Here is a 23,472-nt window from a genome sequence, read left to right on the forward strand (position 1 = left end):
TAAAACACACTGTCCTCTATCTTGTCGGACCGTTACCCATGTGTGTAATGCAGAAACAGAGGATGTCTGCTAAATGAGTAGGTCTATATTAATGCAGCTGCCTGTGAGAATGATTATGCACTCACATCATTTCATGCAAATTAAATTCATTCAGTGCGCAGGACACGGTTCAATCATTGTATTCTGAATTGGAATACGGTTTGGAGATTATATGCTTGTTCAATTCTTCACTAATATCTATTCAAACTTACATGAAATGGTGCCAAGCATTATCATTACAATCCGCCAGCCGCAGAACTTTGGATATAACATTATAAATATAATTTAGACCAACACAGTTTGACAATTAAAGTTCAGTGAAGACTGGATTTCTTTCTCTTGATTATATTACTGAAAGGTAAGGACTCCCAGAGAGAACCACACTTTTGTTCCATTTAAAAGTAAAATGGTTTACAAATGTAGATCTGTAAATTCACATTTTCAACCCAAGAATAGTCCACCTACTTAAACATGATCATTGTCACGCTACATAGAAAATATTTTTTCTGAACATGAACTGAGAAATCAATTCCATGGTTCGGCTTTTGAAACATCTTGCCAGGCCAAAAGGCTTTAATTAAACATGAAACAATATTAGCTGTAAAATTCCACCTAGCATAATTCAAAGTTACAGAACAAAGCATATAGAAAAAAAACTGTTGTAATGATCTCAAAAGACAGGCTTAATTTAAAGATCCAATGGTCAAGAAAATAACATAACAGGTAACAATTACAATATTTTCCCCTCTACACATATACAACTATCATATGGCTGTTACATTATCCATTGACTTACAAAAAAGTGTCAACTGAGACCTTGTGACAAATAAAATACCTTCAATATTTTATACCATCTTCAACTCTTAACTGAAATGAGTGTAACCATACATATACGTTGGGCTGATGACGTTTCCTGCTGCGTGGAGACTGGTCCACTACACAAGTCAATTCACACCATGGGGAAGGAACCATTCGCCAAGTGTTCATCTGTTGCATTGGGGAGAGAATAGACATAAGGGCAGGGGGTACATGGCTACACTCCTTTTCTATGGAGTCGGATCATAGCCAGTCCAGTCACTCCTCCAGGATGAGTATCACATCTGGCATGATGTGTGCGATCTTTGGGTTCATCACTGCAATAGAGTATTTTGATTTGAAAACAAATCTTCATTTTAGAACATGTGATGGAGACGTTAACATATTGCTGCTTGTGAGGAGACCCACCTTCATATCAGGTGGTTTGGACAGCATCAGTGGCCTCTCAGCCTGGCCCAGCGTAGTCATTCTGCTGGGCTGTCCTCGCAGCATCACAGTTATAATGGTGGGGGCTCTGAGCCCTGCTGCCAACAAAGTGATGGTATGGGTTACACATCTACTCAGATATGTATACTAGAACTGGGTGTCAAGCCTAGTTCAGACAGCATTTTCCCTCAGACACAGCAAAGCGGACAACATTCCAACTGAAATTCCTGAATAGCAAATCCAGCAGTGTGTGCTAATCCAATGAGGGAATTTTTCAAATGAAATAGTTCTTAAAATACAACTCAGTGCCCAAGGGCTTATTTTGCATTTCGCCTGTATTGTCATGTCTGGCTTGCTTTTCTCAATGGTAAGAATAGTCCATGTCAGGAGATGTAGACTAGAGAGAGATGAGTACCGTTTTACTCTTAGCTTAAATAATTATTAATCCAGGTTTGAATTTTGTACAGAATTACAAAAAAAGAAGCTATCAAAGACAACAGCAATCCTGGGAAAGGAGTGGACAACTTGGATATCGTAACAGCAACACCCATTTCTCGATCAAAAAAAGAGGAATGAAAACATGGGTTATTTTCCAGTCTTTATTGCAATGATAGAAACAGGTGGTATGCCGGATGTGAATATTATTGCTACTTCCTCATACTCTTTCCTCTCTACAAAGTCCAGTGAGTCCGTGGGTCCTTGGGTGCATCTGGAATCATGGCTGCTGCTTGCTTGTTGCAGGTGATTTAATTAATGGATTTACAAAGTGTAACATGAAGACCAAGCAATCAAAATGAAACAAACATAAAGAGGCATATACCGAGTGGACAGATCTGGTGAACAAATGCAGTCTGAACAGGGCCATTGACATCGTCAGTTGTCATGTGACATTTAAGCGATATTCAAAACTCCAAAATGCATGAATGTCCATTTGTTTTTGGCCCTCTTGATTCACAATTATCATGACAACAATTTTGTATCAATGAGTTCCATGTATCAAGGAAACTACGGGCAAACATGAACATATTCAAAGATTCTCATGTAAGCATTTACATTTGAAATGTGTAGACTAATACATAAACAATATGTATTAAACATGACTTCATCAAACTGCTAATTCCAATGTCACATACACCTGGATCATGTATTCATTGATGTTTTCCTTATGGCTCTTCCAAACATGAACATTAGTACAAAAACACATCATCCCTTACGATACAAATCTGTACACTTTGATGTTACATGGCTGCAAGTCTGGTTTTCCTGATACTGACCACACCTAGGATCCTCATGGATGACTATCTGCATACACATTATTGATCATGCTGTCCACTATCTCAGTCAGCTATCTGTAGTGTGGCCAAGGTGACCTGGCGATAGGGCCCATCCTGCTATTCTAGCTTTTCCGAAAATCAGGGGGTTAAGGAGAACCCTGGGCATTCAGCGTGGCCGCCGTGGTTTGGCAGTTCGGGACGTACCGGCACTCTGGGTGGAGATGTGTGCCAGGCTAGGGAGGCTGCTGGCCAGCTTGGCCAGCCCGCCATTGGTGAGAAGCTGGTGGATGGCAGTGGTCTTGGACAGCCCTCCAGTGGAGACCACAGGCACTGCCCGGAGCAGAGTGCTGCTGCCAGTACCTATGGAGCTAAGGACCTGACCCTGGGGCTTCCCACCAGAGGCCTGAGGGGGATAGGAGAGGTGGAGTCAGTCAGACAATGAGTTAGCACACAGACAAACTCACATTACGGAGTATACTTTTTGCAGGTTCAGGAGGAAAGTCCAGGGTGTACCTGAATGCTGCCCATGCTAGCTGTGGTGGTGGGCAGGCTAGGGGATTTGGTCACGATCTCCTGAAGACTGAAACTTAGGCCTTGGAGGAGGCTGCTGGCGGAAGGTGCTGCACACAAACACAGCGAGAATGAATCAGCACTGCTCACATTTATACACAGTCAATAACGAAGGCTCAACAACAACTACTGACAACAGTTGAGATCCACCCCTATTCGTCCAATCGACAAAACCTCTGGTAGAAAAGGCCAATGGTTAAGCTTCCATAGATAATGCAGAAGTAACACTCGAAGTAATCAATAACATTGTTTGCTCAGATCGGTTGTTCTCATGAAGTGCTCAAAATCAGGACATAAAACAGAACTCTCCCCCTTTTAAATGTGTGATGGATTTGCTGCTCCTCTGCACAACTAACAAATCAGTGAAAATATACTGTACAACATTTTTGGTTGTAGTTCAGTGTCTAGAGTCTAGACTGTCATCTTTGAGATCCGCTGCTGTGCCGAGTTAGGACAGTCATGCAGGCAGGTAGGAGATACCTTGGGCAGTAGCAGGAGCTTGCGCCTGGACTGGTGAGGAGGACCCTGACACCATGCAACTCTGCAGGTTGTGGAAAGAGCTGGACCCCGAGCTCAGGGCACTAGACACCTCTGTCAGACTACCAGACCTGCAGTAACACACATAACCAGAGCTGTGGTAGCTACCCACCCCATAGTTTTTTCCTATTCAACAACTTCCAACCAGAGTCCAAAACTCAATCCTTTTGCTGCACACAGAGCTGCCCAACAGGAGATTGTCTGAGGAGTTGGAGATCATTGTGTGTCCGTGTGTGTGTCAGGCCTACCGCTGGGATGTGAGGAGTCCAGAGAGTTCCTTGGCTCCAGACACAGTCTGTCCCAAAGTCACAGCTAGGGGCATCCCAGAAGGACCCCCTGCATTAGAACAGACAATTAAGAAAATAAGCCAAATCTGATCAGACAACACCACACTATAACATTGAAAATGGTTTCTAATGACTTTAGAAATAGTGGAAATAAGAAAATATTTGATAAACATTCAGATAAAAGCCCCACACATATTACAATTCATTTGGCAACAACTTCCAATCTCTCTTTACTGGATCATTCACTTAGAGGTTCAGAAAACTGCTCATAGTTAAATCTGAGCGAGTTACCTTCCTGTGCTGTAGAACTGACAGCGCCCCCTGCTGTCTCTCCATGCAGAATGGTCACCTTAATCTTGGCTCTCTTGGAGGCTTTGGTGGGAGTGGGGCTGGGAGTCTGCCTCCTCTTCAGATGGGCCCGCAGCTCGTCTCTCTCCAGGCCCTCTGTCTGCTCACTGGATACAGGAACTGAAACACAGACACAGCACATCACTGACTGGGATAAACAGACCAGACCATTCCAACCCTGATCACAAATTCACTTCTCAAAGTATAATGGAATATACTGAACAAAAATATAAACACAACATGTAAAGTGTTTCATGAGCTGAAATTTTACATCCCGGTTAGCATTTCCCCTTTCCCGAGATAACCCATCCATCTGACAGATGTGGCATATCAAGGAGCTGATTAAACAGCATGACCGTTACACAGAGGCACTTTGTGCTGGAGACAATAAAAGGCCACTCTAAAATGTGCAGTCGTCACACCACACAATGACACAGATGTTTTGAGTGTGCGAGCGATTGGAATGCTGACTGCAGGAATGTACACCAGAACTGTTGCCAGAGAATGTAATAAGCCACCTCCATCATTTTAGGTAATTTGGTAGTATGTCCAATTGGCCTCAACCACAGACCATGTGTAACCACGTCAGCCCAGATGCAGCTTTTGTCTGAGACCAGCCACCTGGACAGCTGATGAAACTGGGTTTGCACAACCAAAGAATTTCTGCACAAACTGTCAGAAACAGTCTCTGGGAAATTAATCTGTGTGCTTGTCGTCCTCACCAGTCTTGACCTGACTGCAGTTTGGCGTTGTAACCGACTTCAGTGGGCAAACGCTCACCCTCGATGGCCACTGGCACGCTGGAAAAGCGTTCTCTTCACAGATGAATCTTGGTTAACTGTACCAGGCAGTGGGCGAGTGGTTTGCTGATGTGAAAATTGAACAGAATGCCCCATAGTGGTGGTGAGGTGATGGTATGGGCAAGCATAAGCTACAGATAAACACGATTGCATTTTAACGATGGCAATTTGAATGCAGAGATACCGTGATGAGACCCTGAGGTCCATTGTCGTGCCATTCACCCACTGCCATCACATCATGTTTCAGTAAAATGCACTGCCTCATGTCACAAAGACCTGTACAAAATTCCTTGGAAGCTGATAATGTCGAAGTTCTTCCCTGGCCTGCATACTCACCAGACATGTCACCCATTGAGCATGTTTGGGATGCTCTGTATCGATGTGTATGCCCGTTCCATGATCTCGCCATCACAGTTGACAACGCCATTGTGTCCTCCTCCCAGAGCGCTAAGAACCTTGGCGTGATCCTGGACAACACCCTGTCGTTCTCAACCAACATCAAGGCGGTGGCCCGTTCCTGTAGGTTCATGCTCTACAACATCCGCAGAGTACGACCCTGCCTCACACAGGAAGCGGCGCAGGTCCTAATCCAGGCACTTGTCATCTCCCGTCTGGATTACTGCAACTCGCTGTTGGCTGGGCTCCCTGCCTGTGCCATTAAACCCCTTCAACTCATCCAGAACGCCGCAGCCCGTCTGGTGTTCAACCTTCCCAAGTTCTCTCACGTCACCCCGCTCCTCCGTTCTCTCCACTGGCTTCCAGTTGAAGCTCGCATCCGCTACAAGACCATGGTGCTTGCCTACGGAGCTGTGAGGGGAACGGCACCTCAGTACCTCCAGGCTCTGATCAGACCCTACACCCAAACAAGGGCACTGCGTTCATCCACCTCTGGCCTGCTCGCCTCCCTACCACTGAGGAAGTACAGCTCCCGCTCAGCCCAGTCAAAACGGTTCGCTGCTCTGGCCCCCCAATGGTGGAACAAACTCCCTCACGACGCCAGGACAGCGGAGTCAATCACCACCTTCCGGAGACACCTGAAACCCCACCTCTTTAAGGAATACCTAGGATAGGATAAGTAATCCCTCTCACCCCCCTTTAAGATTTAGATGCACTATTGTAAAGTGACTGTTCCACTGGATGTCATAAGGTGAATGCACCAATTTGTAAGTCGCTCTGGATAAGAGCGTCTGCTAAATGACTTAAATGTAATGTAATGTATGACAGAGTAATCCTGTTCCCGCCAATATCCAGCAACTTCGCACAGGCATTAAAGAGGAGTGGGACAACATTCCACAATCAAAAGCCTGATCAACTCTATGCAAAAGAGATGGGTCATGCTGCATTAGGTTTACACTTTTTTATTTAAAGAATCTGTGACCAAAAGCATATCTGTATTCCCAGTCATGTGAAATCCATAGATTAGGGAATGAATTTATTTCAATTGACCAATTTCCTTATATGCACTGTAACTCAGTAAAATCTTTGAAATTGTTGCGTTTATATTTTGTTCAGTGTATGTATAATGCTCACTTAAAATGTTATATGACCCTGTTAACCATGTACATCAATGATCTGGCAGTAAGAGGGAGATGGCAGACAGAAAGGAAGAGAAAAGAAAGGAGAAAGACATACTTACCAAAGACACAGGAGGGAGTGCCAGGAGGAAGATTTTTCCTCACAAGCATGTTTTGTTTCATAAAAGCAGCAAACTGGGCTGAAATTAATTGAAAAGAAAGGTGGAAGGATAGTCGAAAGAGAGTAGAGAAGGGATGAAAAGATAGTCATGTTCCATTGTGCCCTTCTGATGTCATTACTGCCCTAACAAGATTTGCGTCCAAGTAAACCATTTTCACCATTCAATATCGCATTCAATTCTTCCAAGAGAGTTAAATGACTCATTAAAACAAGCGCACACAAACAAATGTGTCAAATGTGAGAGCTGTGGTGTGGTGTGTGTCTGCGTCTGTTTTCGTACATGCTAGTTGGCACACAAACCTTGTGCCTGCTTGTGTGTGAGCACAGTCCCAGACCGCTGCATATGGGTCTTGAGGAGTTGTGTGGCAGTGATCAGACTGGACTTCTGTGCTGGGGACAGTCCTGACGTCTTTGGCTTGGGGCTGGAGGTGGGACTACTGCACACACTGGATAGGTCCTGAGAACACAACCATAAAAACAAAGCCAGTCAAATGATCAGCAATGTATATATTATTCTCCCCGGAGCGTGCCTGAGCTGATGCAGGACATACCTCGGAGCCTGAGGGGGATATTGGTACTCTGAGGGCAGGAGAGGAGGGGCGGCCCCTTTCCAGGTCAAAGGGTAGCTCGCGTCTAGGCTTCTTCTTCTTCTCCGTGTCAAGGTCCCTCAGCTCTCCTGAGCCATGGCCGTGGCTCTCCGCCCGCGTCAGCACCCCCGACAGGAAGTCTGCTATCTCATCCTACACAGGAGAGACAGACGTATATCTGCATGAAAAGCATTTCAATGGAACTCCACGTGAGGAGTTTGATGGCTAGGGTTAAATCCTTAAAATCCTTTTGACGTTTTCATAGAATCTTAACCTAAATTTGTTTGAATAAAACCACTATGGCTTCTTTACAGGACAAGAGCGACATGGACCAACCTGAATGCAGCGATCCACCATGGTCTGTGTCAGTCCCTCTGATTTCATCTTTGTGGAGTTGATTCTGAGGAAGAAAAACATTTAATTAGGTATGAGAAACAAACTGATGCACTCAAATTCTTCAATTTAATAGCCTTGCAGAAAATTACAGCGAGCAGTGAAATCTTCAGGCCTTTTGTCTTCACAAGAAAACATTCTGTGACTGAATGCTTTCAACTGCTGCTACCTTTCCGTCTTAAAAATACATATAGTGAGCTAAATGTTTGGAACATGGAATTGCAAAACAAAGAATCGTGATTCATATACAATTGAATGACATATCGTATGGGTACCTAAGTATCGTGATAATATCGTATGGCAATTCCCAGTACTAGAGTAAACCCACCTGAGGTTGTCGTCGGCTCCCCCCACCACCACCATGCTGTTGTCGGCTCGGAGTTTCTCTCGGAACTCCTCCATGGCCTCTGTGCCACACTGCAGAGCATTCTGACCAACCACAAACAGCACTGGTGTCTTCATGTCCAGCAAGGGGTCGTCCACATCCTGCCAGTCAACAATACAAAAACAGTCAATACACATCTAAGATCCAGAGACATGTGGAAAAATTATGTTGATCTGTGTAAGACAAGTCGAAGCATCATATCTAAATGTCTCCACAATGCAAGAAACATTTGAGCACATTTCCTTACCCCTCTTGGTCCATTGATGGTTAGCAGTGGAAAGCCAAGACACACCACAGCAGTCAGGTATTCCATGAGAGAGACCTGGGAGAGGACAACCACGTCAATATGTGCAGTGCACCAACGTCACATGCACCAATCACAACACAGATCAGAGCTCAGATTCCACAAGGATTGTTTTCAATAACCACCAGATGTTCCGAAAGTATTCACACCTTGACTTTCCACATTTTGTTGTGTTATAGCCTGATTTTTGTCACTGGTCAACACACAATAAATGTCAAAGTGGAATTATGTTTTTCGAATTATTTTAGAAATGAATAAAAAAATCAAAAGCTGGAATGACTTGACTCAATAAGTATTCAACCCAGCTGTTATGGTAAGCCTAAATAATTTCAGGGGTATTTTTGCTTAACAAGTCACACGTTGAATGGACTCGTTCTGTGTGCAATAATAGTGTTTAACATGCTTTTTTAATGACTACCTCATCTCTGTATCCCACACATACAATTATCTGTAAGGTCCCCATGTCGAGCAGTGAATTTCAAACACGGATTCAACCACAAAGACCAAGGAGTTTTTCCAATAACTTGCAAAGAAGGGCACCTACTGATAGATAGGTAAAATAAAAATAAAAAAGTTTTATTTTTAAAGCAGACTGAATATCCCTTTGAGCATGGTGAAGTTATTAATGACACTTTGGATGGTGAATCAATACAAAGATACAGGCGTCCTTCCTAACTCAGTTGCCGGAGATTTCACCATGAGGCCATTGGTGACTTAAACAGTTAAGAGTTTAATGGCTGTGAAAGGAGAAAACTGAGGATGGATCAACAACATTGTAGTTACTCTACAACACTAACCTAACTGACAAGAGTGAAAAGGAAGCCTGTACAGAACAAATATTTCAAAACATGCATCCAGTTTGAAACACACTAAAGTAATGCTGCAAAAAATGCTGCTGCTGCAACAAAAAAATATTCACTTTTGGGGTAAATCCAATAGAACACACTTGGGAATTGATGGGAAATTATGTAAAATATATCACTAGCCACTTTAAACAATGCTACCTAATATAATGTTTACATACCCTACATCATTCATCTCATATGTATACGTATATACTGTACTCTATATCATCTACTGCATCTTTATGTAATACATGTATCACTAGCCACTTTAACTATGCCACTTTGTTTACATACTCATCTCATATGTATATACTGTACTCGATACCATCTACTGTATCTTGCCTATGTCGCTCTGTACCATCACTCATTCATATATCTTTATGTACATATTCTTTATCCCCTTACACTTGTGTCTATAAGGTAGTAGTTTTGGAATTGTTAGCTAGATTACTTGTTGGTTATTACTGCATTGTCGGAATTAGAAGCACAAGCATTTCGCTACACTCGCACTAACATCTGCTAACCATGTGCATGTGACAAATAAATTTGATTTGAGTACTACTCTCCATATTTTAAAGCACAGTGGTGGCTGCATCATGGGTATGCTTGTAATCATTATTAAGGACCTGGGAGTTTTTAATCATAAAAAAAAAGTAACTGAATGGAGCAGATGTCAAATCCTAGAGGAAAACCGGGTTCAGTCTGCTTTCCACCAGACACTGGGAGATTAATTTCTTGAGGCAGGAAAATAACCTAAAACACTTAAATCTATGGGAATACCTGGAAATGGTTGTCTAGCAACAATCAACAACCAATTTGACAGAGACTGAAGAATTTAGAAAATAATACATAGTTAAATTTGGCATAATCCAGGTGTGGAAAGCTCTTAGAGACTTAACCAGAAAGACTCACAGCTGTAATCACTGCCAAAGGTGATTCTAACATGTATTGACTCCGGGGATTGAATATTTATCTAATCAAGATACAGTATATTAGTGTTTAAGTTTTCAAAAAAAGTTTACAAAAAAGGACAATTAAATCCCTCTTAAAACACACTTTGTAACAAAAATATGACAAATGTCGAGGTGTGAATAGTTTCTGAAGGCACTCTATAACTTTCTGAGCATCACAGAGAACACTCTCAGAAAATGTTGATGACATGTAGTAGACAGAGACAGCAGTCACACAGCAGCCTTACATGACAGGCGATGAGCGCTCCCACATTCCAGCCAACCAGGATAATGGGTTTGTGAGGGAAGTGACTGTGGACCTGGTTCATAAATACATTGAAGGGCAGATAAAGAGACAAATAGACAGTCTAGCACATAACTTCAAAGAACTATCTGAAATTGCAGCAACAATCTAGTCCAGTGGTATTCAAATATGGTGGTGATGCACTGGGGTTGCCAAAAATCTAAATAAAAAATAAGAATGCCGATTATTGTATGGGACAATATAGAAATGTTTTCCAGAAAAATGATTTGAGAAATAATTATATTGAGTAAATATATGTATTGGTTTCTTTTCATAAGAGATGAAAGTGCAATGAACTTAAATGTATTTGTTGAAATGTACCAATTGTACAGTTGGAGATCCTGCTGAAAAAGTTTGAATACTGCAGACCTAGTCCATTAGGAACAGATATTTGGCTACACAACTTCAGGTTCAGACAACAGCCTTACCTCCATGACTTTGGCCCTGACAGTGCCCAACATGTGCTCCAGACACTGAGTGATGCCCACATTGGCTCCGCTGTTTACGTGGGTATTTACCGGGATTACCTGAGACAAACATGTTGGTTTATACCTATTGGGTGTGTATAAAACGCAGTGATGCACAATCACACTTGAGAATGAATAGATACAAACCTTTCCCAAGCAGGAGAGCTGTGACTGCCAAAATCTCATTCGGCGCGAGGTAGAAAGAGCAGGATTGGTGGGCCCTGATGGTGCAATTAAGATGAGTGGGGAGCCAGGAAGCTTGCTCTGCAATACAAAATAGAAACCCAGTCATTATCACATTAATAGCAAATGCAATCAAAGGATCCCAAGTCAATCCAGAAACATTAAAGTAGAATTTATTTTAACCAAATCTCTCTTCTTTTTAAAAAAGTAAATGGAATGTTAAAGAAGGGTCATAGACACCTTTGTGATTTCACTTGTTATTGAGAAACATACCCCAAATAGCAAATCAGTTCCTTATCCTTGTTGTGTAGTATGGGGGCCTTGAAAAAACCCATGAACAAATGCTCCAAAAACACCCAAATACGCATCTTAGAAACGCAGGTCTTTAGATGTACTGTATACTATACGGACACACCCAGCCTGCACAGCAGCGTTGGGGAAACAGCTTGAGTCGAACAAAATGGAATATAAAGTTGCAGATAAGGTTCTGAATGACAAAGACCTGCATCACTATACTGATATATTTGCTGTTTCTGAAAGGATGTATTTTTGTGTGCGTCTTTTTAACGTTTTGTTTTTTTACTGCACAACAAGGATTAGGGAGTGGTTTTCTGAAAAACAAGTGAACTCACAACAATGTCTGGACCATTCATTTTTTTTAATGGTCAAAGTTAGGCATATACAGCGGCTTGCGAAGTATTCACCCCCTTGGCATTTTTCCAATTTTGTTGCCTTACAACCTGGAATTAAAAAATATTTTTGGGAGGTTTGTGTCATTTGATATACATAACATGCCTACCACTTTGAAGATGCCAAATATTTTTAATGTGAAACAAACATGAAATAACACAAAAAAAAAACAGAACATGAGTATGCATAACTATTCACCCGCCCAAAGTCAATACTTTGTAGAGCCACCTTTTGCAGCAATTACAGTTGCAAGTCTCTTGGGGTATGGCTCTATAAGCTTGGCACATCTAGCCACTAGGATTTCTGCCCATCCTTCAAGGCAAAAGTGCTCCAGCGAATTGGATGGGTTCCGCTGTTGAACAGCAATCTTTAAGTCATACCACAAATACCACTTTTCCGGGTTTTTTATTTTTAATTTCATTTTTTTGTATGTCCATTACATAAAATCCAAATAAAAATCTATTTAAATTAGAGGTTGTAATGCAACAAAATAGGAAAAATGCCAAGGGGAATGAATACTCTTGCAATGCACTGTAAAACGGTAGGGGCGGCAGGGTAGCCTAGTGGTTAGAGCATTGGACTAGTAACCGAAAGGTAAGTTCAAATCCCCGAGCTGACAAGGTACAAAATCTGTCGTTCTGCCCCTGCACAGGCAGTTAACCCACTGTTCCTAGGCAGTCATTGAAAATAAGAATTTGTTCTTAACTGACTTGCCTAGTAAAATAAAGGTAAAAATTAAAATAAAAACATTAAGATGAAACTACGAAGCACTTCCTGCCACAACTATCAATTTCACCCCTACTACCATTTGGAATGTGAGCATGTTTCCATAGTCTTTTTCATTCTGACTGCAGTGAATTCTGATTGCTCCCAGAACCACAGACTGGGATTAGCATTAGAGACCTACCGGTTTGTTGTGAGACAGAACGCCCACGGCTGGGTCCCAGGGCCTCTTCAGTAGCAGAGAGAGGGCCTCTGCACCGGCCGCTCCAGTCTTCACTGATGAAGTCAGCAGCATCCTGTCAATCAGCGAGGGTAACTGCACAGACAGATGTTGAGTCATCCTGGCCATACTCTGAACCCGATTATTACCAAGGGGCTTTCTATTGACATATCCACTATTGTTGTTGCTACTTTATCGGATCACCACTATGTATTTTTTACTACCTTCTTGTCCATAGCACAGGGTAATACTGAACGCATTATTAAGAAACACCATCTTACCTCTGAAGTTGCTACAGATTTTAACTGAGTGTGAACAATACTCCACCGATTCTGCCTTCCTCGTAATGATTTAGTTGATAATTTTAATAGCAAATAAAAGGGCAACCATTGATGCCATAGCTCCAATAAAGCTGAAAAAGCCAACATTCTAATGGAGAACCCCTTGGATGAGTGAGGAAACTAATACATTTAAGAAATTACAGAAAGGCAAAACAGAAGATGAAGTCAAAGTTGCAGGTCCATTATGACATTGAGAAAACAACTTACCAGACGGGCTAATTTTTCTAACTTGATCACTAATAATCAGAATAATTTGAGAGTGCTCGCTCTTCTTGACCATTAATGGCCTGATAAATCCTAACCCCGCAAACCTATATGAACTTTGTTTGCGACATATTTCAGAGATAAGATAAACATTAAGCTGGGTATCAATCAAGCAAGACCTGATGAGAGTTATGATATGTGCCCTAGCCTACCACGCAAAGGCACTATGGATTTATTTTCCCTGGTTGACACAGACATGCTCAGGAAAGTGATATCACAACTTAAGCCTTCTACCTGCCTTCTTGATCCTATCCCCCCCACCTTCAAAACAGATTTTAATTGCATATCTGAAGAAGTGTAAGCTATTGAAATCACTCCCTGTTCACAGGCACTTAACTGCTATGGTGAAACCCCTTCTGAAGAAAAGTAATCTAGATTATTCAGCGCTTAGCAATTGTCAGCCAATCTCCAACCTTCCATTCTTAAGCTAAATTCTTGAAAAATTGGTTTACAAACAGCCAAATTAGTATTTCAAGTGCAAACTGTATTTTTGCAAAATTCCAATCTGCTTTTCAGGTCTACCACAGAATAGAGACAGCCTTAGTTTAAGTGGTAAATGACCCAGCGCAGATACCCAACAGCTCTATGTCCTTGTACTCATGGATTTATGTGTTGCATTCGACACGGTTGACCATGATGTCCTTCTGGAGCAGTGGATGTGCCTAACCGTCTAGTTCTAATTGGTTTAGGACCTATTTAACAGGTCGAGAGTTTTTCACCCTTGGTAAACATAACTCAGAGAAAATACATATCACATGTGGCGTTCCACAAGGCTAGATTTTGGGTTCGGTGCTGTTCAGTTTATACATGTTACCCGTTGGCAGCATTATCAGAAAGCACAGCATTGATTTTCACTGCTACGCAGACGATACACAACTTTCCATCTGTGTCACCACAGGATTTTAGCTCCACAGATAAATTAGACTGTATTAATGATTTAAAAACTTGGACGGCTAACAACTTCCTCCAGCTAAATCAAGACAAGACTGAGGTACTTACCGTTGGAGCCAAAGCACAGAGAATCTGGCTGCACATTTTAATTCACAGGCAGTAAAGATAAACACCAGGTAAAAAGGTGTTATTTTAGATTCTGAATTCAATTTCAAATCACAGGAATGTGAACAAATAGCTTTTTTCCACCTGAGGAACATTCTTCACTCAGGCTGATACTGAGAAACTCATCCATGCTTTCATTACAAGCAGGCTTGACTAGTGTACTCATCTCCTTTCTGGTCTACCCAAGAAAGCCATTGGTAAACTACAAAACATGCAGAATGCTGCAGCACGGGTAATGACCAAGACCAGACAGAGAGCACAAAATACACCGGTTTTAAGGTCTCTGCACAGGCAGCCTTTGAGTTTTAGAATAAATTAAGCTTCTTCTATTAGTTTTTAAAATCAATCCACAACTGTGCACTCCAATACATGTCAGACAGGCTTTTAAGTCATTTAGACAGTAGGTCCCTCAAGTCCTCTAGCACAGGCCTTTTAAATATCCCAAAGCCTAGGACCAAGAGGCACGGAGAGGCAGCCTTTAGTTATTATGACCCCAGCCTCTGGAATAGCCTGCCAGAGGACCTGAGGGGGGCCGAAAATGTGGACATTTTTAAAAGAGATCTTAAAGTCGTTCAGTTTTGATAGTTATTATTTAGTTTTTAATCCTCTTATGTTTGTTGTGTAGTAAATATTTCTGTATTCATTTTCATTGTTAAGCATATTGTGTTGAATTCCATGTCTGAAATGTGCGGTATAAAAAAATCTTTATTTGACGATTGTCACAGTCATAGAACGTATCTCTCTATATAAGAATGCATGTCACAACATCAAATAATGTGTGCACACATTTTGAAAGAGACAGAGGAGTACCTTGCTCTTGAGTGTCTGCAGTACGTCTAGGTAAGCGGCCAGCATGGCCAGACTGAGGGATTCTATCAGGGTGCTGTGTAGCCACTGGGTCAATTTGGTGTCCCAGTTGACACTGGCCAGTGCATGGCGCACCTTTCGGGCACACTTGTCCACAGCAATCCTGCGCAATACTGGCTCATTGGAGGCCTATGAGTCAGAGGAAGGGATGGTAAGACTAGAGGGACAGGAACTTTGATAGTCATTGAAACTGAATTAGTACCACATACAAAAGCACTTAGTTGGTGCATATGAACTCACGTTTTCATTGGCCAGCCGGGCCAGTCTTTCAGCTTGCAGAGCCTTCAGCACCTTATTAAACAACTTGTTTTGAATGACCGACCATCCAGCCCTGTAATACAAGCAGTCAGTAATGAAGTCTGACGATTATCACCATTTGAAATGGAGATTGAGACAAAGACGGTGTATACAAGAGCTGAGCAAACAAGGCATCTGCAACACATAAGTCCTTACGGAACATAGATATATTTTTAAACCCCAATAGGGTTATTCAAAGGGAGGTCGGGTGGAGGCCACTCACTTGTTGATGTGTTCCTCCCAGTCATCAGGGGGTGGGGGACCCTCAGCAATTGTGCGAGCAAATAAAACATGTCGCTCACACTCCTTCATAACACTGCGTGCTTTCTGATTGTCATAGAGTGGAATAGGTGTAGGCGTGACAGATTCCACATCTATTGACAGGTCTGATTCCCTGCAAAAGAATACAAACATACTTCAGTAAATGCTGTCATCCAGTTTAAGCCTCAACTTTATTATTGTTGTGATAAAGCTACTGCTACAAAATTAAATGTTGTTCTGAGACACAGGTTTTCAATGTTAAAATTGTTTGGGCAATGAGTCATCGGTGAGGATAATGAGGGTTGAAACTCACGGAACGGCATCAGGTTGGCGACGGGGTGTGACGAACAGCATGCGCGTGGGCCGGGCACTGCTGGCATCTGGGTGGGCATTCCATGGCTTAGCATAGCTGTGGTCCAGGAACACCAAGTCCAGTTCACGCTCATGGACAGACAACTGGAACAGCAAAGATGTACCCATCCTCCGCGCTGAAGTCTGGAAGTCCTTGTCCACACCACGGTGCATCCTCTACTGGGGCCCCAAGGGCCCTACAGCTCTGAGACAGAGTTCTGCTTTCAATCCAAGCCTGAGCAAGGAGGAACTGTGATCAATACCACTATAATATTCATCAAACATCATCATGTGACATCACATGTAATTTGTACCCCTCCTCTTTAGCCCACAGCTGGTTAGTACAAGCACCATTCTTATCCATTTTGTAACGTCAGCTTAGTCAAGTGACGTTGACTAACGTTAGTTCGCTAACTAGTTACACGTAACGTTATTCTTTTAGCGAGCTACAGTACATAGGGGGAACGTCTCTGAAGAAGCTAAGGTTGATAGTAAAATACACGGCGGTACGCAAGCTCTGCGTTGTTGACATGACGTTACTAGTTGGCTAACTACATGTCTTAGCTAGACGGCTAACGCTAGTTAGCAACAACACGATATATTCATTAAACTAACGTTAGAGCATGGCTAACAGAAGGGGTAACTGACAACTGATAACTATACAGGGCATTACAACGTGTATTATCGTAGCAAATTTTAACAAGGCGAACATTGCATTAGCTAGCCAACATGGTAACGTAGCATAAACCTAGCACGCGCTAGTAGCATCGGCTACTCACCTTTTCATGCTACTTCCATTGATAGCATTACGTATTTGCAATCGAACAATAATTTACACCAAATTAAGTCATATATAAATGTCAACAAACAACCTACGTCTAGATTTTGTCACAAATTTGAGAAGGACGGACGTTAGCTACTAGCTACGCCTCGTTGATATATTACGGCCGAATTTCTTTTGTTTTGCGTGGGCGCGAGCCACCGCCACAGTTAGTTCTGCACACATATACAAAACACGGACTGGATTCCTATTTCTTAAGGACGGTGCATGTTATGGTGCCCAGTGTAGAGGCGTACCGCAGTTACGCCCGTCCTTCGCAAGGTCTTTTTTTGGTGGGGAAACAGCTCACTTCCTACAATTCTATAAATTTGGTCATGTGCAGTTTTATAGCCAAGCTCATACTATTCTATACATATTGTAATGAGGCTGAGAGAAAATGTTGCTGTTTTAAAGCTGCAATATGTAACTTTTTGTACAACCACACTAAATGCACATAGAAATATGAGTTATAGATCTGCCATTCTCATTGACAGCAAGTCTAAGAAGCTGTAGACGTGTTCTATATACGCTATTTCTATATTTCCCGTTCTTACATTTCATTTTTGAGTCTTTTACTTTAGGTTTTGTACACCAGCTTGAAACAGCTGAAAACACAATATTTTGGGTTATGGAAAATATTGTTGTGCCACAGAAGCAGTATGTCCCGCCTACTATGATCCCTACATGTTCCAATTGTCATGATATTGTAAATTAGGTTGTGTTTTTCTGTTGGTTCCTCAGTTGTTGTATGGCCCTGATATGTACACCTATGTGTGATCTGAACTGGAGTTAAGTTATAACACTTTAGTTATATCTACAATAAATAATAATAATAATAATAATAATAATAATAGTTAGTTATATCTACAATAAACATCCTGAAGAGAGAAGATGATTTTTGGAGCTTCTCCCCACGCCATCTACATATTAGAAGGTCTATGGCGCTACAACAGTACAGTTGTAGCGCCATAGACAGTACAGTAACTTAGTTCCGTTAGGTAGCTAACAGTCATCTGCTGACAGCTCCAAGGTCTCAGCCCTCAACACCGGGCAGAGCCACCACACCTCTGCTGGCACCATGGTCCCTGACACTGGGCAGGGTCACCACCCTGCTGCCTGCTCAGAGTTCTCCATCCTCGAAACTGGGCAGACCAACTACCCTGCTGCCAACGCCAAGGGCCTCACCCACAACACCGGGCAAAACCACCACTCCTCTGCTGGTATCAAGGGCCTCGACACAGGCACCACCAGACCTGTGCTTCAGCCAGCCAAGGGTGAAGAGAAGAAGCAATGTGCCCTCACTAAACCTCCTGTGTGCATGGACATTCCTCATGAGCCACCCAAACTGCAGCAGTGGGTCAAACAGACACCCCACAAACCAGAGAACGAGCAGCTGGCATGGGGAAAACATTAGATCCACACCCAACACAAGTCCAGTCAGAGGGAAACACATGGACTTCCAGGTATGCAAACCAGCTTGTCACACCCTCATTCTTGGGTTAATACCCAACAAAACAGGGCTGAGGAAGAACGACAGAGACGCTAAAGGTGGTTGAGGAGTGCGCCCATGCCAGCAGCAGCAAGGCCTGCAGCAGATAAATAACCACAAAGTAGTTCAGGACTGTTACAATGTTTCCCAGTTACTGAAAAGTCAAGTCTTAAAAATACTATTTTTCAAACTGAAAATGCATGCCGCCTATATAGTACCACCGTATGAGTCATAATACCCGTAAAACCTAGCGGTAAAACAAGGAAATGGTTCCAATCGTTTTTCCACCATTCATTTTTCCCATTACGTTTTGAGAACTGTGTAAATCTCTCGAGGACAGAGTGACTTATCAATATATTCGCCTGTATTTGCCCCCTAAAAATGAAATGCTAGTTAGCTACAAATGTGGCTGTCAAAAATAACTACAAATACCATGATGATCTGGACAAGATTGACAAATTGAGGATTAACTTGCAGGGATTTGCAGTTTTGCATGATGTCTACTTTGATGCTAATTAGCATTTTCTAATCTGAGAGTAAATAGAGATGTCACGATCATTATTTGGAGTGGACCAAGATGCAGCGTGGTATGTTTCCATGCTTTATTTTTGGAATAGAAAACTTTAAAGAACAAAACAAACAAACAAACAAACAAACAAACAAACAAACAAACAAACAAACAAACAAACAAACAAACAAACAAACAAACAAACAAACGGTGATGCTAATAATATGCCCACAGGCAACTATACATAGACAAGATCCCACAAAGCACAATGGAAAAATGGCTACCTAAATATGATCCCCAATCAGAGACAATGATAAACAGCTGTCTCTGATTGGGAACCATACTAGGCCAACATAGAAATATAATTCACCTAGATAACCTACCCCTAAATCACACCCCAACCTAACCAACATAGAGAATAAAAGCTCTCTACGGTCAGGGCGTGACAGTACCCCACCCCAAAGGTGCGGACTACGGCCGCAAAACCGGACTCAATAGGGGAGGGTCAGGGTGGGCATCTACTATCATTGTCGGGAGCGAATCGCATCTCTGCATGTCTGGCAGCAGTGTGGGCGGATCACCAGCTGAACTTCGGCCAGCTGCTCTTCCTCCGGGGAAGGACTGCCCGTGGACACGTCCTCCTCATCGGAGGAACCGGACCGTGGCTCGTCACCGGAAGAATCGGACGGTGGGTCATCACCAGTGGAACCGGACCGCGGACCGTCGCCGGATGCTCCGGATTTTAAGTGTTTCTATAATTCCCTATGGTAAAAATTAATGGTGGAAAAACAGTTGGAACAATTTCCTTGTTTGACCTCTAGGTTTTATGAGTATTATGACAGCTCCACTGTGGGGCTCTATAGCGAGTGCCAAACACTGGCCACACATTCTGCAAGATTGTCTATTCAAACAATTTAAAAGTGCTGCCTAGAGCCCACACTTCTATTCAAAAGAGGAATTTATGTTCAATATTTTGTTTATCAATACATGGTTGTGTTTCTATCTCCTGCCTTGGTATAGGCTCTGAGATTAAATAAATCAAATCCAATTTTATTTGTCACATACACGTGTTTAGCAGATGTTATTGCGGGTGTAGCGGAATGCTTGTGCTTCTAGTTCCGACAGTGCAGCAAAATCTAACCAGTAATATCTAACAATTTCACAACAAATGCCTAATACACACAAATCTAAGTAAAGGAATGGAATTAAGAATGTATACATTTATGGACGAGCAATGTCAGAGTGGAATAGACTAAGATACAGTATATAGATATGAGATGAGTAATGCAAGATATGTAAACATTATTAAAGTGACTAGTGTTCCATTTATTAAAGTGGCCAATGATTTGAAGTTGTATGTAGGGATGTGTATGTAGTGAGCAGCCTACATACACATCATAGGGAGCATACACACATAGGGAGCAGCCTCTCTATACTAGTGATGGCTATTTATCAGTCTGATGGCCTTGAGATAGAAGCTTCCCGGTGATGCCTTGTGCAGACTGCACCACCCTCTTGAGAGCCCTGTGGTTGTGGGGCTAAAATGTCACCCATATTGTCAAATATTTTAAATAGGCTACCGGTCTATTTACTTTCAAACATGGTTGTCTATTGAATGAGCAATGGATAAATGGTAGCACAATATTTGAGGTGTAGCAGGAATGAACCAGTCATATCAGAAAAGCAGAGGCATGCCCTGCAATATAATCAAGATTTAGGCCTATATAATAAAAGTAAAAGAAATATATTAGCCACATGCTGCTATGTGATCTCCCCCCAATGACAAATGCATCCGTCTGAGCATTAGGCTTACATTTTAATGTTTTTATTTTACTATCATTATAATTCCCGTGCTTCAAACACCTCCATTTCCACGAAAAATAACAATATTTGCTTGCAATACAGTTGACCATCCACTAGATCTTGTGTGTACACATGGTCTGAGATTTACGTGGAGATACATACATTTTCCCCTCAAGTTCCAAATGGCTAAATACCAACCTTTGCGGTAAAATGGACATTGGACCGGTGGAAATCTGTCCTTTGGTCTGATGAGTCCAAATGTAAGAATTTTGGTTCCAACCGCTGTGTCTTCGTGAGACGCAGAGTAGGTGAACGGATGACGCCCGTATGTGTGGTCCCCACAATGATACATGGAGGAGGAGGTGTGATAGTGCTTTGCTGGTAGCTATTACAGTGAAAGAATACCATGCTATTGTTTGAGGAGAGTGCACAGTTATGAACTTGAAAAGTTATTAATAAACCAATTAGGCAAATTTGGGCAGTCTTAATACAACATTCTGCACAGAAATGCAATGGATCCGTCTAAAACTTTGCACGTACACTGCTGCTATCTAGTAGCCAAAATCTAAATTGCGCCTAAACTGCAAAGGCAATTTTTTTTTTCTCTCTCCTTCATTTAACCAGGTAGGCTAACTGAGAACAAGTTCTCATTTGCAACTGCGACCTGGCCAAGATAAATTTGACACATACAACAACACAGAGTTACACATGGAATAAACAAAACATAGTCAATAATACAGGAGAACAAAAGAAAACAAAAAGTCTATTCAGTGAGTGCAAATGAGGTAAGATAAGGGAGTTAAGGCAATATATAGGCCATGGTGGCAAAGTACTTACAATATAGCAATTAAACACTGGAATGGTAGACGTGCAGAAGATGAATGTGCAAGTAGAGATACTGGGGTGCAAAGGAGCAAGATAAATAAATACATACTTTATGGGGATGAGGTAGGTAGATAGATGGGCTTTTTACAGATGGGCTATGTACAGGTGCAGTGATCTGTGAGCTGCTCTGACAGCTGGTGCTTAAATCTAGTGAGGGAGATATGAGTCTCCAGCTTCAGAGATTTTTAAAGTTCGTTCCGGTCATTGGCAGCAGAGAACTGGAAGGAAAGACGACCAAAGGAGGAATTGGCTTTGGGGGTGACCAGTGAGATATACCTGCTGGAGCGCGTGCTACGAATGGGTGCTGCTATGGTGACCAGTGAGCTGAGATAAGGCAGGGCTTTACCTAGCAGAGACTTGTAGATAACCTGTAGCCAGTGGGTTTGGCGACGCGTATGAAGCGAGGGCCAACCAACAAGAGCGTACAAGTCGCAATGGTGGGTAGTGTATGGGGCTTTGGTGACAAAACGGATTGCACTGTGTTAGACTGCATCCAGTTTGTTGAGTAGAGTGTTGGAGGCTATTTTATAGATGAAATCACCAAAGTCGAGGATCGGTAGGATGGTCAGTTTTACGAGGGTATGTTTGGCAGCATGAGTGAATGATGCTTTTTTGCGTTATAGGAAGCCAATTCTAGATTTAATTTTGGATTGGAGATACTTAATGTGAGTCTGGAAGGAGAGTTTACAGTCTAACCAGACACCTAGGTATTTGTAGTTGTCCACTTATTTTAAGTAAGAGCCATCCAGAGTAGTGGTGCTGGACAGGCGAGCAGGTGCGGGCAGTGATCGGTTGAAGAGCATGCATTTAGTTTCCCCTGCGTTTAAGTGCAATTGGAGGCCACGGAAGGAGAGTTGTAATGGCATTGAAGCTCATCTGGAGGTTAGTTAACACAGTGTCCAATGAGGGGCCAGAAGTATACAGAATGGTGTCGTATGCGTAGTGGTGTACCAGAGAATCACCAGCAGCAAGAGCAACATCATTGATGTATACAGAGAAGAGAGTCGGCCTGAGGATTGAACCCTGTGGCACCCCCATAGAGACAGCCAGAGGTTCGGACAACAGGCCCTCCGATTTGACACACTGAACTCTGTCAGAGAAGTAGTTGGTAAACCAGGTGAGGCAATCATTTGAGAAACCAAGGCTGTCGAGTCTGCCAATAAGAATGTGGTGATTGCCAGAGTCGAAAGCCTTGGCCAGGTCCATGAATACGGCTGCACAGTAATGTCTCTTATAGATGGCGGTTATGATGTTGTTTAGGACCTTGAGCGTGGCTGAGGTGCACCCATGACCAGCTCTGAAACCAGATTGCATAGCGGAGAAGGTACGGTGGGATTCGAAATGGCCGGTAATCTGTTTGTTAACTTGGCTTTCGAAGACATTAGAAAGACAGGGTAGGATAGACATAGGGTTAGCAGTTTGGGTCTAGAGTGTCACCCCCCTCTCAGACGATACGAAAGAGAGGTTGAACAGCCTAGTAATAGGAGTTGCAACAATTTCGGTAGATAATTTTAGAAAGAGAGGGTCCAGATTGTCTAGCCCAGCTGATTTGTAGGCGTCCATATTTTGCAGCTCTTTCAGAACATCAGCTATCTGGATTTGGGTGAAGGAGAAATGGTGGGGGCTTTGGCGGGTTGCAGAGGAGGGTGCCGGGCAGTTGACCGGAGTAGGGGTAGCCAGGTGGAAA

The 23,472-nt window shown here is 42.5% G+C and overlaps 1 protein-coding gene across 6 annotated transcripts; it reads right to left on the reverse strand.

Annotated features, from left to right (window-relative positions):
• Positions 1–582: 582 nt before the first annotated feature.
• On the reverse strand, positions 583–17,307 carry LOC124036290 (KAT8 regulatory NSL complex subunit 3-like). Of its 6 annotated transcripts, none has more exons than XM_046350658.1 (22): positions 17,060–17,306; positions 16,243–16,515; positions 15,892–16,062; positions 15,612–15,702; positions 15,315–15,500; positions 12,808–12,939; positions 11,175–11,291; positions 10,989–11,087; positions 10,505–10,576; positions 8,405–8,479; positions 8,101–8,258; positions 7,716–7,779; positions 7,344–7,532; positions 7,093–7,249; positions 6,734–6,811; positions 4,241–4,417; positions 3,911–3,998; positions 3,606–3,733; positions 3,069–3,175; positions 2,760–2,958; positions 1,264–1,376; positions 583–1,172 (listed from the first exon to the last, which is right to left on the reverse strand). In XM_046350658.1, exons 2-22 carry the CDS (start codon positions 16,452–16,454, stop codon positions 1,170–1,172), a joined length of 2,616 nt encoding a protein of 871 aa, XP_046206614.1. In that variant the 5' UTR covers positions 16,455–16,515; positions 17,060–17,306; the 3' UTR covers positions 583–1,169. The 6 variants fall into 6 exon arrangements, with proteins under 6 accessions (XP_046206614.1, XP_046206613.1, XP_046206617.1 ...); XM_046350657.1 differs by having other exon boundaries at positions 1,264–1,379; XM_046350661.1 differs by lacking the exon at positions 3,606–3,733 and having other exon boundaries at positions 1,264–1,379; positions 3,069–3,159; positions 17,060–17,307.
• Between the last annotated feature and the right edge of the window lie 6,165 nt (positions 17,308–23,472).

The sequence above is a fragment of the Oncorhynchus gorbuscha genome, linkage group LG05, assembly GCF_021184085.1.
Source record: "Oncorhynchus gorbuscha isolate QuinsamMale2020 ecotype Even-year linkage group LG05, OgorEven_v1.0, whole genome shotgun sequence".
NCBI lineage: Eukaryota > Metazoa > Chordata > Actinopteri > Salmoniformes > Salmonidae > Oncorhynchus > Oncorhynchus gorbuscha.